Below are 12722 nucleotides of genomic sequence, written 5' to 3' on the forward strand. Positions count from 1 at the left end.
GCGCTTAAAATACCCGCATAACTCAATTTTAGGTGTCCGCTTTTACTTCATAGCGTAGATCATAGTACACTTATGCGATGCCCATAATTGAACCTACACCTCACAAACTGCATCTTTCAACATTTTAGTCAAATGCCTCCCCCAAAATCCGCCAGTACTTGTATGCAATGTCGTGCCCGCAAGGTGAAATCCCTCAACGATCTAATCAACGCGCTCTTTAAATCTGACTCGGCTCGACAGGTCCGATGCGATGGAGGCCCGCATTCATGCTCCAATTGTGAGCGTCTCAGCTTTAGCTGTTCTTTCACGTCCTCCAGATTACCATCTCATCCAGAACGCCGCCGCGGGTCTCGAGCCTGTGTGAAGTGTCGCAGTCAGAAAGTAAAATGCTCCGGCGACCTGCCTGCATGTGCTGCATGTCGGGCGCGAGACCAGAATTGTGTATACCCGGATGGGAAAAGACCTGCTCGTCCTTCGCATCGATCACCGAGCATTGTGAATCAATCTGGGGCTAGTTCCGGGGTCTCTCCTAGGCTCTTACAGTCGTCTCCACACGATGCATCTACAGATGTTGCACAGTTCGAATCACATTCTGTGGTGACAGGGCTACCAGCTGAAGCCGACACTCCTCTACCACCTTCCGCAGACGTACCATCATCTTGGGGAGACTCGGTCACCGAACCGAGCCCGATAGAAGGCGGAGGAGGTACTCGCTCAATTGCCTTACCGCCTATGCGAGACCGACTCCAATTGATCATCGATTTCTTCCGCCATGTACATTCGTTGCCCTCTTATGCGTTCCTCAACGAAGTCTCAATAACTCAGCGTTGCCTGGATGGAAGCCTCGACGAAACCCTCCTCTTGGCTCTGCTTGCAATATCCTCCTTTCATCTCAAGTACGCCAAGTATCACCCAACATTGACGGCGCAATGGATTCAGCATGCAGAAGATATCATTTGGTCAAAAATCGAGAAACCCAGGATTTTCACAACACAAGCCCTGCTTCTTATCATCCACTACAGGATCGAGAGTGGCTCATTTCAGCGCGCTTACATGCTGATGGGTATAGCTGGTCGTGCAGCCAGCGCCCTGCGTCTGCAATACGAGAGAATCGACCTTGGTCCTCTCGCGCAAGAAATCAGGCGGCGTATAATGTGGTGTATGGCGCTTCTGGACATGTCTTTCTCAATCGGTTTGCCAGAATCTGAGGTTTGCTCGCCGGATTCTATCTATGTACGGGTGCCGTGCAGCGAGGAAGATTTTCAAACAGAGAGTGATGACAACGATCCCTTGAGTCTGGATGGAATATCTGAGAACGGGTTGCTCGCCACGTCCATTCGAATAACGCTGATCACGCGTGACATCATAAGGCTCATGCGACAAGTCCGGCTGTCATCACAGCCGATGCCACAACTATCTGATCTCGTAGAGGAATTTGGCAGAATGCTGCAACAGCTGGAAATCCCGCCATACAGTGCCCAGGAACTTCAACGCTTTGCATCTTCAAAATGGCTTGTCCGATTTTTGACAGTACAGCTTTCCTGGCATCAAGCTCACTGCGACGCATACAGACTCTTTCTTTCGGGCTATAGGGAGGCGGCTCCTGAAGTTGTCCTCGCATCACAGCCGCAATCTTATATCGCCATGGCTGCAAGAACCTGCTTGTATCACGCCAAAGCCAACATTGAGATCTTGAATGATTTCTCCAGACTTGCGGTCTGTCCATTTGTGGCGGATTACAGGATGGCTATCTGCGGCTATCATGCGTGCCGGCTCATTCTCTTCTTGAGCAAATCTGACCTGATACCGTCTGAAACGAATTTCACTGGGGAAGCCGCGTGCCACCAAGCGTCTGCTATTCTGACGCTATTGCAACGTTTGTACAAGGACTCACCCCTAGTGCAGTTTATCTTGAGGGATCTTGAGGCCATGATCAAGTCATACGTGGCTGGTGATTCCGAGCATGGACGCGACTCTTCTGAACGCGAGGAAAACGATACCCAGCAACCCCGCTTCGCTGTCACTGTACGAAAACACAAGAGTCTAGGCGTACATAGCGTGTTCCGACGAGCTGGATTCGCCGATGACAGCGCAGAAGCTGGGGAACCATGTGAGCGCCCTCAAACCCATAATATTCCCCAACCCGAGTCGGGAGATGCACACGGGATAGCGAGTCAGCCATCCGTGGTTGAGCCGGGTCTAGATGAGGGTCATATGGCACTGGATGTCTTGATGAGAGCAGCCATGCTACCAAGCCCAAACTTGGCGGATCCGCACTTTACCTTCTCGGGTGAGCCTTTTACGCTTGGGCTCTGCGATACGTTCAATGATTGGTCTTTCCAAGGAGGTTTTTCGCCGAGATCCGATACTGATTTCTTGTGAGGCCGTTCGCCGACTACCGACCCCGCAACCCCCGAATGAAATGAGAAGTGGATATCTCTGATATTGTCGGTTGATTCGATCTTGAAGTGCATTCTATGTTTTATTTTTTGGTTACAGTGACCTCTTGTTTCATTTTATGTTTCTTCTGTTTCTTTCCTTTCCATGACTCGAGATCCGACAAGCCTCCTTCTTCGCATCTCTGCTTCTTCCAAGATTGATTCACTTACTGAACTGAACTCCAAGTTATCAACATGTCTACCCGACCGGCCAACATCATCTTCATTATGGCTGATGATCATGCTGCCAAATCTATATCATGCTATGGCGCAGGAATCAACAAAACACCAAACCTTGACCGCATCGCCAACGAGGGCATGCGCTTCGACCACTGTTACGTCACCAACAGCATCTGCACGCCTTCTAGAGCAGCAATCCTCTGCGGCACACACAATCACGTCAATGGAGTCATGACCCTTGACTCCAAGATCAACAAAAGACTACCCAATGTCGCCAAGCAGCTCAAGTCAAGCCCTGCTGCCTATCAGACAGCAATGGTGGGCAAGTGGCATCTTGGCGAAGGCAAAGACCACGAACCCACGGGCTTCGACTACTGGAGCGTTGTGCCCGGGCAGGGAGAGTACTGGGATCCTCAGTTTATCGAGCCTGAGGGTACCACCCGAGTTCCCGGCTACGCAACCGATATCATCACGGACAAGTGCATTGAATGGATGGAGAAGCGTGACAAGGAACGGCCATTCTTTCTTATGTGCCATCATAAGGCTCCTCATCGGTCTTGGGAGTACGATAGCAAACATAAGGATCTCTACAAGGACCCCATTCGCCTGCCCGACTCTTTTACCGATGACTACAAGAACCGCGCCAATGCTGCGAAAGTGGCCAAGATGAGAGTCGCCGAGGACTTGACGTATACCGACCTGGGTGTAGTCCAACAAGAGGGTCCCAGAAGTCAGGTCGGAGAGAAGATGGTGGATGTCTGGTGGTGGAACGACCGCAAGATCCCTGCCCCTGATGATGTCACAAAACTGAAACTCATCTGCAAGGAAACAGCCCAAAGCTTTACTTTCGAAACGCCCCAAGAGCTGGCTGAGTGGAAGTTCCAACGGTATATGCAGAGGTATCTCCGAACTATTCAAAGCATCGATGATAACGTTGGTCGCATGCTTGACTGGCTTGATCAAGAAGGTCTAGCAGAAGATACCATTATTGTCTATACTTCAGACCAAGGTTTCTTCCTCGGAGAGCATGGCTGGTTTGACAAACGCTTCATGTACGAGGAGAGCTTCCAAATGCCTTTTATGATTCGCTACCCACGCGAAATTGCGCCCAAGTCGGTATGCAATGATATTATCTGCAATGTCGACTTCGCGCCCACGTTCCTTGACTTTGCCAACGCTCGTATCCCTACATACATGCAAGGTGTATCCTTCCGCCCTCTTGTCAAGGGCCAAACACCTTCCGACTGGCAACAAGTTGCATACCATCGCTATTGGATGCATCGGGATGTTATCCACGAGGCCTATGCGCACTACGGTGTTCGTGATCAGCGATATAAGTTGATATACTGGTATGCCGAGGACTTTGGACTTGAGGGTACTAGAGAAGGTGGACAGGACAAGGAGTGGGAGCTTTTTGACTGTCAGGAGGACCCGTTAGAGCTGTTTAACTGCTATCATGATCCTAAGTATGCTGATGTTGTGAGGAATATGACAAAGATGCTAGAGGATAAGATGGCTGAGATTGGAGATGAGCCTGTTCACAAACTATCTAGCTCATAGAGCATGTGTTTCAAATACCAAGATTTCTGAGCTACAATGGAATTTTTCAATTAACTGGTGTCTTCGATATTAATATTGGCACTATGTAACCGCCTGTTTTGGTGCTACTGATCGTGATACCTTTCCAGCAGCGAGCCATTGGCGCGGGCCTACGAAAAGTCTTGAGACATTCATATCTACTTTCAGTTCCTGGCACTTTCATTCTCAGCTGATTCATATCTATATCATTACTCGTAGCCAACAGTTACAGGCCTCTGAGTGGCAATAACCTTGGCGGTCTCTTGTGCAGAGTCATGCACTTGGCAAAACACCAGCCCCGTTCGCCGAGTAGCGAAAGCCCAATCGCATTGCCAGGTTCGCCGACTACCGGTTACCATGAACTAGCACGTAATTCAACGATGCTCGCAACCAATCGAGCACTAACGTCGGGAAATCACGTTTCTGGGGTAAAGGATAACTCTGGAATCAGGATAATCTGGGGAAGGTTACAACGACGTAGCCGGGCCCCCAGATTGAACACCAGGTGACTGGTGACTATATAGATCGGCGGTATCTGCAACAATATCGATCTTTATTTCAAGAAGAGCTGCAGACTTCTCCCCTTCTCTCCCTCATCCCCATCCCTGGATCGTTTCTCCATCATCACCCATCACCATGTCGGCAGAAAAGAGCAACACCGCGACTCATCTAGAGGAGCAACAGCTCCCCAAAGCCTACAAGATGACCACCGGACGCGATGCCGCGGCCGACGAGGCTCAACGAGTTGACACGACCCTGACAGCGCGAGACGCTTTCTTCTATTACTGGAAAGCCGTGGGCTGGAGCGTCGCAATCTCAATGTCAACCATCATGGAATCCTACGGCATGCTGCTGATGAACTCATTCTTCGCGTTTCCCCAGTTTCAGCAGAAGTACGGTGTTGAACTGCCTAATGGCAAATACTCAATCCCTGCGAAATGGCAGTTGGCACTTACTATTACTCTCAATGTCGGGTTAATCATTGGCGTGTTTGCTAATGGATACTGCGCTGATCGGTGGGGTTTGAGGAAAGTTATGCTTATTTCACATGTGTTCTATGCTGGATGTGTGTTTATTCTCTTCTTTGCCCCTAGTGTTGAACTACTTGTCGTCGGAACTCTTTTGATGTGAGTAGCCCATCAATCACTCTTGAGACTATACCTAACATCAACCTTGTAGTTCTATTCCATGCGGCTTTTTTGCTGCGGCGACTCCTTCGTATGCGGCCGAAGTAGCACCTCTACAACTCAACGGCTACCTAACAGTCTACGTCAACCTCTGCTGGGTTATGGGCAAGATGATATCCTTTGGCGTCCTCACTTCGATGCTTAAATATCCTACCGAGTGGTCGTACCGTATCCCCTTCGCCATCCAGTGGGGCTGGCCACCATTCATGATTGTCGCTATATATCTCGCCCCTGAATCGCCTTGGTGGTTGGTCAGGAAGGGTCGCATTGAACAAGCTGAGAAGAGCCTTCGACGTCTGTGTTGTGCACCTGACAGTGTTATTGATCCCAATAATACCATTGCCATGATGAGCCGCACGATTGAGACAGAGCACGACATGAACATCCAAGGGTCTTATCTTGACTGTTTTAGAGGAGAGAATCGACGCCGAACTGAGATTGCGATGGTCAGCTGGGGTTGCCAGATCCTTCCGGGCTTTGCGATTCAGAACTACATCACGTACTTCTTCACACTTGCAGGTCTGTCCTCTGGCGACGCGTTCAAGTTATCTCTGGGTAAGTCTAGATATAATGCATCTCGCGGCTTTGGCTCATTATCCCTCCAGGCAACGCCGGTCTTGCTTTCGTCGGTACAGTGTCTTCGTGGTTCATGATGACCCGATTCGGCTGGAGGAGACTCTATCTAGGCGGGCTCTGTGCTATGCTGCCACTTATGAGCTTGGTGGGCTTCCTTGATCTTGCAACTGCCGACAAGAGCAATATCCGCTGGGCCCAATCAGCTCTTTTGCTTGTGTGGTTCTTCTGTTACGGTAAGCCAAATCACCATTATCTATCATTCATATGGTAAGAACTAATGATTTGACAAACAGGCATCTCAATTGGCCCCATTCCCTATGGTATCGCAGCTAATGTCGGGGCCTCTAACCTCCGAGTTAAGACAATCTCACTAGGTAGAAACACCTACTACTTTCTGTCCATCATCAATGTCATTGTCGCGCCCTACTTGCTCAATCCACAGGAGGCGAATCTTCAAGGAAAGGCTGCTTTTCCTGCGGCAGGACTCACTATTCTGCTCCTTGTTTGGACTTACTTTAGGTTACCTGAGGTAAAGGGGATGACGACTGAAACTCTCAATCATCTGTTCTATAACAAGGTTTCAGCTAGAAAGTTTCTGGAGGCTTCAAAGCAGTACCAGTAAAGCTACAATAGTATCTAGCTATAATAATACTCTTGATTATAATTTGGCTTCCTATGAAGTGGCAGAAAGCCCTTGGGGCTTGACGAAGAAGAAATGACTTCCGTCCTCGCGATGCAAGCGAGTCAGAAGAGACATGATCCTTCCAGGGACGCCAGCAGATGGCCGAGTAATCATGTAATAGCCGTTGTTAGCTTGTCTAAAAAGGCCACTGATGAATTTGAATGAGTACCGGTTGTTGCCAGGTTCTCGTGGCTTGATGGACCAAGTGCAAGTAGGTCGTGCGAAAGGTTCAAGAGCCAAACCATGCCGTCCACCCGGGCACACAATACCACGCTGTCCAACCTGGTTGATAGCAACGGGGTAACCTCTAAGAGGGTCAAAGTTCTCGAGGTTGATAGGGGGCCAGGGGTCCATTCGCCATTCAACAGGAGTACGTCTGTTCACACTGATACGGGTTTGGGTAGCACCGACATCCTCAGCAGCAGCATAGGTATCCTGGTTAGTCTCCCAAAAGAACGGGTGAGGGCTGGCAGGATCGAGCAAGATCGTCTCAGCGAGTCTAATGGTTTCGTTTCCGATGAATCGGATAAAGTTGCGTTCCTGGTCAAGTATTTGGCGGATATGTCGATCGATGGCACGTTGCCCTTCATCGAATCTGACATTCTGTGCTCCATGAGCAATTTGAAGAAGGTCGATGCCCTTAGAGACGGTGATCCAATAGTCAAGTACCTTTACACATGTTAGTTGTAGTTCATCATTTTGGACTATTTATACTTACAACTGTCTTTGATCTACTATAGTAGGCCACCAGGTCAGGGGACTCGTTCCAGGCTTGCTCGGAGAGCTGACGCATAAAGGCTCTCTGACCATTGGCATTCAAGAAATTGTGAATCTGGGTGAGCCATCCAGGGATGTTATCGGCACACGCCTGGAGTCTGTCGTCGAGCCGCTCTTGCAGGCTGCCTATTAGACGCTCATTTTCTGACTCGGTGAGGTTTCGCTCAGAGATGTCATAAGCAGTATCTAAGATATCTGCGACAGTCTTGTAGTGAGCCTGAATCTGAGCCATTGGCTGGTTCAACGTATCAAGTCGTATCGATATGATTCCATTGGAGAGGGTGTCGGCGAGATCATCTATAGATGACTGGATTATTTGCATCTCTCGCACGACTCCGTAGATGTCGGCTCTGGTGACTTTGGCATTAGGATCTGAAGTCAGATGGTCGAGAAACCGGCCAGCTGCCCAGCTTCCTGTCTCGGAGATGACCCAGGATATTCCACTTGAGACAAGAGCCTTGCCTGCAGACAGGAGGAGAAAGCTCGCCGCGACGGTAGCCATGTTGTGCAGAAAACTCCATATAATCTAGAATGAAGAGTATGCGAAGGAGGGGTTACTAAGTGTTTATGACTTATTCGTTTGCGAAGTTGCTTTATTGAGGGAGATATATTGGAACTTTATACTTAGTCTTGTTGGGGGTTACAATTTGTTTTTATTGCTTGTTTATTGCTTTTGTATTAATGCCTCCTGTTTAGTTGGATCATAAGGTTTGATACAGTAGCTATACGACTTTCTGAGGCTTGACATCAATGTTGATGCATTCTTTAGCGTAGTGTATAACGCCTTATATTATGTCATGGTAAATATGAGCATGTTATCATATTATCAAATTATCTGATGCCCCAATCGGCTCTACCTCGCCTATTGCTACAGAGACATTTTGACTTTTCAAGGCTTATTTCTGAATGTTTTCGATCGAGTGTCTCGATCTATTCTGCTCCTGTGATTTTTGAAGGTGAATCTCTTCACTTAACTTCCTCCGGTACGTACGCAACCAAGGAACTACTCTAGATAGACTCACAATCTCTCAGCTCCCATGCAACATCACAAGCCTGACATCTCTCTGGTTCCGTCTCATATTTTGGCAGGACAGCTAGTTGGTATGTTACATTTAGAATCGTTCGTCTATGGAAAGCCCCAAAATCTCAACTTAAAAAGCATGTCATAACCGTAGAGGTTAATAGAGTGAGACCAGCGATCGTGCCCGCCCACAAAGCTCGGTAGACTAATTAGTACGAAACCAGCCACAGAACGTACCGATAGACTTCGTCGCGCCAAATAGAATCAGAAATAGGACAACGGTATGCGGACAATTAAAGTTGGCGATGTAGATTGTGACATCCACGTGGAGCCCTTGGCATTGAAAAGACCCGAGGCAATGGTTTCCTCGTGGTAACCTCAACAGTTCCTGCTGATCAGCAAGGACCAGGCACAGGGTCGAGATCGGCATACAACCACCCATACGTAGTGCTACTTGATTTACCGGTCAGTTAAATTCTCTTTTCTTCCGCCAAGTGGCCATCCCAATGCCACCACCGTACATTTTCTCACTGTTGTATCATATCTGGTCTATACACGCCTTACAAATGTTCTATATTCTTTTTCCTCTAATCTCCTGGAAGGAGTCAGCGTTGAGCAGACTGACGTTTTTGGGCATCGGCTTCAGGCCCAGCATGCCTACCAGACTATCACCGCCAGTGTGAAGATCTAGATGCAATCTCATTCTTGGGGAAATGCTTCTATAATTTACTTTACTTTCATGACCAGGATATAACCGCTGTATGAACTCTTGTATCTCATCTATCGTAACGCTACAGATGGTTTTACAACCAGCTGGGAAGCCACCGAGGTAACAAACCATTCGCGGCATAGACGACAGTTATGCCTGGGCATAATAGATATCCTAGCCAATGTCTACGAAAACTACGATTGGTCTTGTTGATATCTTGCATAGCCGCAACACGCGAGTCTGGATCCCAAAACGTATGGAAGAATTACAGAGGATATTCACAACATGTTGCCGACTCGAAAATCACTACGTGGAATGGATGATCTAAGTTTGCCCATTCTTTCGTCTTACTTTAGATTCCATTCGAAATATCTTGTCCTTGAATTCTGCGCAGCGTAGAGACTAAAGGTCGTCGCGTTGATTCTGGAAGAACCATAAAGAACTGCCTCCGTAAGTAGCCAACATTGCCCGTCCTGCGACTAATTCCGATGTCCAATGGTAGCCATTCAACAATCTATACATCAATGAGGCTTTGATTGTAAAAAAAGGTATATTTCCGAATTTTTTACCCATATCACCCTCTTAACTGCACTGTGTCTGCTTCGTTCCGTATTTCAGACTGCTCTACGATAAGGCTGATGCTGAAGAGAAGTTTATATTAATATGCTTAATTAACCACTTTATATTAGGGACACTGCACATAGCAATCGATACTAAATACCCGCGATATCCCTTCTGGATAGATATATCAAACTCAGGCTAAACGTAAGAATAACTTAGCTGAAGTTCGATTCCCTCTCTGTTAGAACTGAGGAGTCTTAGACCAATACGGTACGACCGCATAGTGAAGTCCTAGGAAAGATAATAACTTAGATATAACAATACACTCTTATTTGCATGCATGTCTTCAGATATGCTCTGAGATTTGGGAAAGGTTACAGCATAACAAGGAAGAGATAAGATAACGGTCTTATCTTATCAGAGATAAGTGTTTCTCAAAACGGCGATTTCGCGAGATAACCTCACTAGCTCGACATACCCTAGGCCTTGGATTCTAATTACTTAGCCTTTTATAATTCTCTTCTTCTATCACTTATCAGAACTAATATTATTCTATTGCTGGCGGAGCAATATCAAAATCTTCTCAGGTGGACAAAAATTTAATTGCACAATGGATTACATCCTTTACTTATATGTCTTTATTTGTGAATTAAAAAACGCCTAGGGATCACCTCGAGTTCATCGTGCGGTCATTCAAGCAAATCCCAATGAATTGCAAACATTATAATCTGGCACACAGCCTTCAGTCAGATATAAAACAACGATTCAAAAGCTCTATTACCTCGGTTTAGGGTACTTTTACTGCAAATAGCACAACTCTTCTGAAGTGGTCATGTGCAACACTCCGGCTTCACCACCAAGCACAGACTCCCAATGCAGCTAAACCTGGCATCTCGGACCGACAATATTGGGAAACCACAGAAGGCCATGAATGACATCCTTGACTCTGCGAAAAACCCGTCGGACCGACGAGCTCGACCCCGTTAGTTTCGCCCCCCAGCCCCAGATTCTCTTCTCCTTGACCCCAGCTTTTGCTTGGCCTGCATCGCCATCTCCATCCCCAGACCCATCAAGCGCCCCTCAAAAGCATATCTCGGGACGCGCGACACGAGATTCTGCTCTCCCCGGTCCGACGAGCCAGCCAGATCTGGAATCTATGGGATGACGACCTGCGCCTAAAGACCTCATGAGCTGATCTCGACCCACCGGTCGCGGATTTGGAGTCCCAAAACCCCGAGAACTGACTGAGATTTCCCGTTAGACACTGCCACTCGGAGAATTGTACCATACCCTAGCTTAACTGTTCATCCAAGAGTCTCGAACTTTAACCTCAAACATGAGCCAAGGCGGCGAGAACGCGTCCCTGGACAACGTGTCACCATCCAACACCATCACAATGGCTTCTAAGCCTTCATCAAAGGTCAACCATATTCCCGCCGATGAGCCGAAGAGGCAAGCCCACAATGCAGAAGCCAGCGCCGCCACGGCGCTAGAGCACGAGCTTACCTTTCGCGATGCCGTGCGTCTCTACCCCAAAGCCATTGGCTTCTCACTGCTGTTCTCCATGGCGATTATCATGGAAGGCTACGACATGGCTCTCATTGGCTCGTTTTACGGATATGAATCGTACGTTATTCCCTGTTTCCACGGCAGGCAAAAAGGCTAATTTGCTTTTTTAGGTTCCGCAACAAGTATGGCAACCAACCAGATCCCGATGGCGGCATGGTTATCTCTGCGGATTGGCAGACGTACATCCAAGTCGGCGGTATGTGCGGGCAGATCTTCGGGCTGTATCTCAATGGCTGGGTGTCTGATGCCATTGGATACAAGAAGACTATGATACTGGCGCAGATCATCATGGTCGCTTTCACATTTATCGTGTTCTTTGCGAAGAATATCGAGATGATCCTTGCGGGACAGATTCTGATGGGCATTCCATGGGGTGTCTTTCAGACCTTGACGTTGGCATATGCATCTGACATCGCTCCCGTGGTTCTCAGGCCTTATCTCACGGCATATGTGAATCTCTGCTGGGTTATCGGGCAGTTGATATCAGCCGGGGTCCTTCGCGGATTTCTCAATCTCGATAATCAGTGGTCGTATCGCGTTCCATTTGCGTTGCAATGGATGTGGCCACCGTTCATCATCCTCGGCACCATCTTTGCGCCAGAATCGCCTTGGTGGTTGGTTCGCATGGGCCGCCACGAAGATGCAAAGAAGGCCATTCTGGGCCTCGTCACGCCTCAGCCGGATCTCAAGTTCGATGCTGATGCACAAGTCTCAATGATCCACGAGACAAATGAGCTTGAAAAGGCTACATCTGCAGGCACTAACTATTGGCACTGCTTCATGAGAGCTGACTTGAGAAGGACTGAGATTGCGTCCATCACATACGTCGCGCAAGCCATGTGCGGCAGCGTTCTCATGGGGTATTCAGTCCAATTCTATGAGCGTGCAGGACTCTCGTCAAACAGCGCGTTTACCCTCAACATCGTACAGTATTCTGTAGGCGCAATCGGCGTCATACTTTCATGGTTCCTTATGGCGAGATATGGACGGCGCGCGCTGTACATCGCCGGCACAACATCGCTTTTCATAATCCTTTTAGTAGTCGGTGGCCTTGGATTCGCACCTCAAAGTAAAGCCGGTCCTTCGTGGGCGATCGGCAGCCTTCTCATTTTTTATACCTTTATCTACGATCTAGCGGTCGGACCAGTCTGCTACACCATCGTCGCAGAGATTCCATCAACACGATTGAAGGCGAAAACGATTGTATTGGCGCGCAACTTTAATAATATGGCAGGGCTGGTAAATAATACGTTGATGCCAAGAATGCTCGGTGTACATGCATGGAACTGGGGTGCAAAAACAGGTCTTTTCTGGGCGGCGTTTTGTTTTCTCATCATGGTTTGGGCGTATTTTCGTCTTCCGGAACCAAAAGACAGGACGTATGGAGAGTTGGATGTTTTGTTCGAGCATCGAGTCAGCGCACGTAAATTTGCCAAAGCGCGGG

The 12722-nt window shown here is 48.2% G+C and overlaps 5 protein-coding genes across 5 annotated transcripts; 4 read left to right on the top strand and 1 right to left on the bottom strand.

Annotated features, from left to right (window-relative positions):
* Positions 1 to 732: 732 nt before the first annotated feature.
* On the top strand, positions 733 to 2382 carry J7337_012758 (uncharacterized protein; the record flags this gene model as incomplete). Its single annotated transcript, XM_044830261.1, has 1 exon — positions 733 to 2382. The coding sequence occupies one exon, from the start codon at positions 733 to 735 to the stop codon at positions 2380 to 2382; it is 1650 nt and encodes a 549-aa protein (XP_044675177.1).
* A 251-nt stretch (positions 2383 to 2633) lies between these two features.
* On the top strand, positions 2634 to 4178 carry J7337_012759 (uncharacterized protein; the record flags this gene model as incomplete). Its single annotated transcript, XM_044830262.1, has 1 exon — positions 2634 to 4178. One exon carries the CDS (start codon positions 2634 to 2636, stop codon positions 4176 to 4178), a length of 1545 nt encoding a protein of 514 aa, XP_044675178.1.
* A 654-nt stretch (positions 4179 to 4832) lies between these two features.
* J7337_012760 (uncharacterized protein) lies at positions 4833 to 6581 on the top strand (the record flags this gene model as incomplete). The annotated part of the gene is made up of 4 exons (XM_044830263.1): positions 4833 to 5323; positions 5376 to 5938; positions 5989 to 6192; positions 6253 to 6581. 4 exons carry the CDS (start codon positions 4833 to 4835, stop codon positions 6579 to 6581), a joined length of 1587 nt encoding a protein of 528 aa, XP_044675179.1.
* Positions 6582 to 6632: 51 nt separating this feature from the next.
* On the bottom strand, positions 6633 to 7920 carry J7337_012761 (uncharacterized protein; the record flags this gene model as incomplete). The annotated part of the gene is made up of 2 exons (XM_044830264.1): positions 6633 to 7310; positions 7360 to 7920. The coding sequence occupies 2 exons, from the start codon at positions 7918 to 7920 to the stop codon at positions 6633 to 6635; spliced, it is 1239 nt and encodes a 412-aa protein (XP_044675180.1).
* A 3185-nt stretch (positions 7921 to 11105) lies between these two features.
* Positions 11106 to 12501, top strand: J7337_012762 (uncharacterized protein; the record flags this gene model as incomplete). The annotated part of the gene is made up of 3 exons (XM_044830265.1): positions 11106 to 11335; positions 11389 to 12276; positions 12447 to 12501. The coding sequence occupies 3 exons, from the start codon at positions 11106 to 11108 to the stop codon at positions 12499 to 12501; spliced, it is 1173 nt and encodes a 390-aa protein (XP_044675181.1).
* Between the last annotated feature and the right edge of the window lie 221 nt (positions 12502 to 12722).

This window comes from Fusarium musae, chromosome 10, assembly GCF_019915245.1.
Source record: "Fusarium musae strain F31 chromosome 10, whole genome shotgun sequence".
NCBI classification, from domain to species: domain Eukaryota; kingdom Fungi; phylum Ascomycota; class Sordariomycetes; order Hypocreales; family Nectriaceae; genus Fusarium; species Fusarium musae.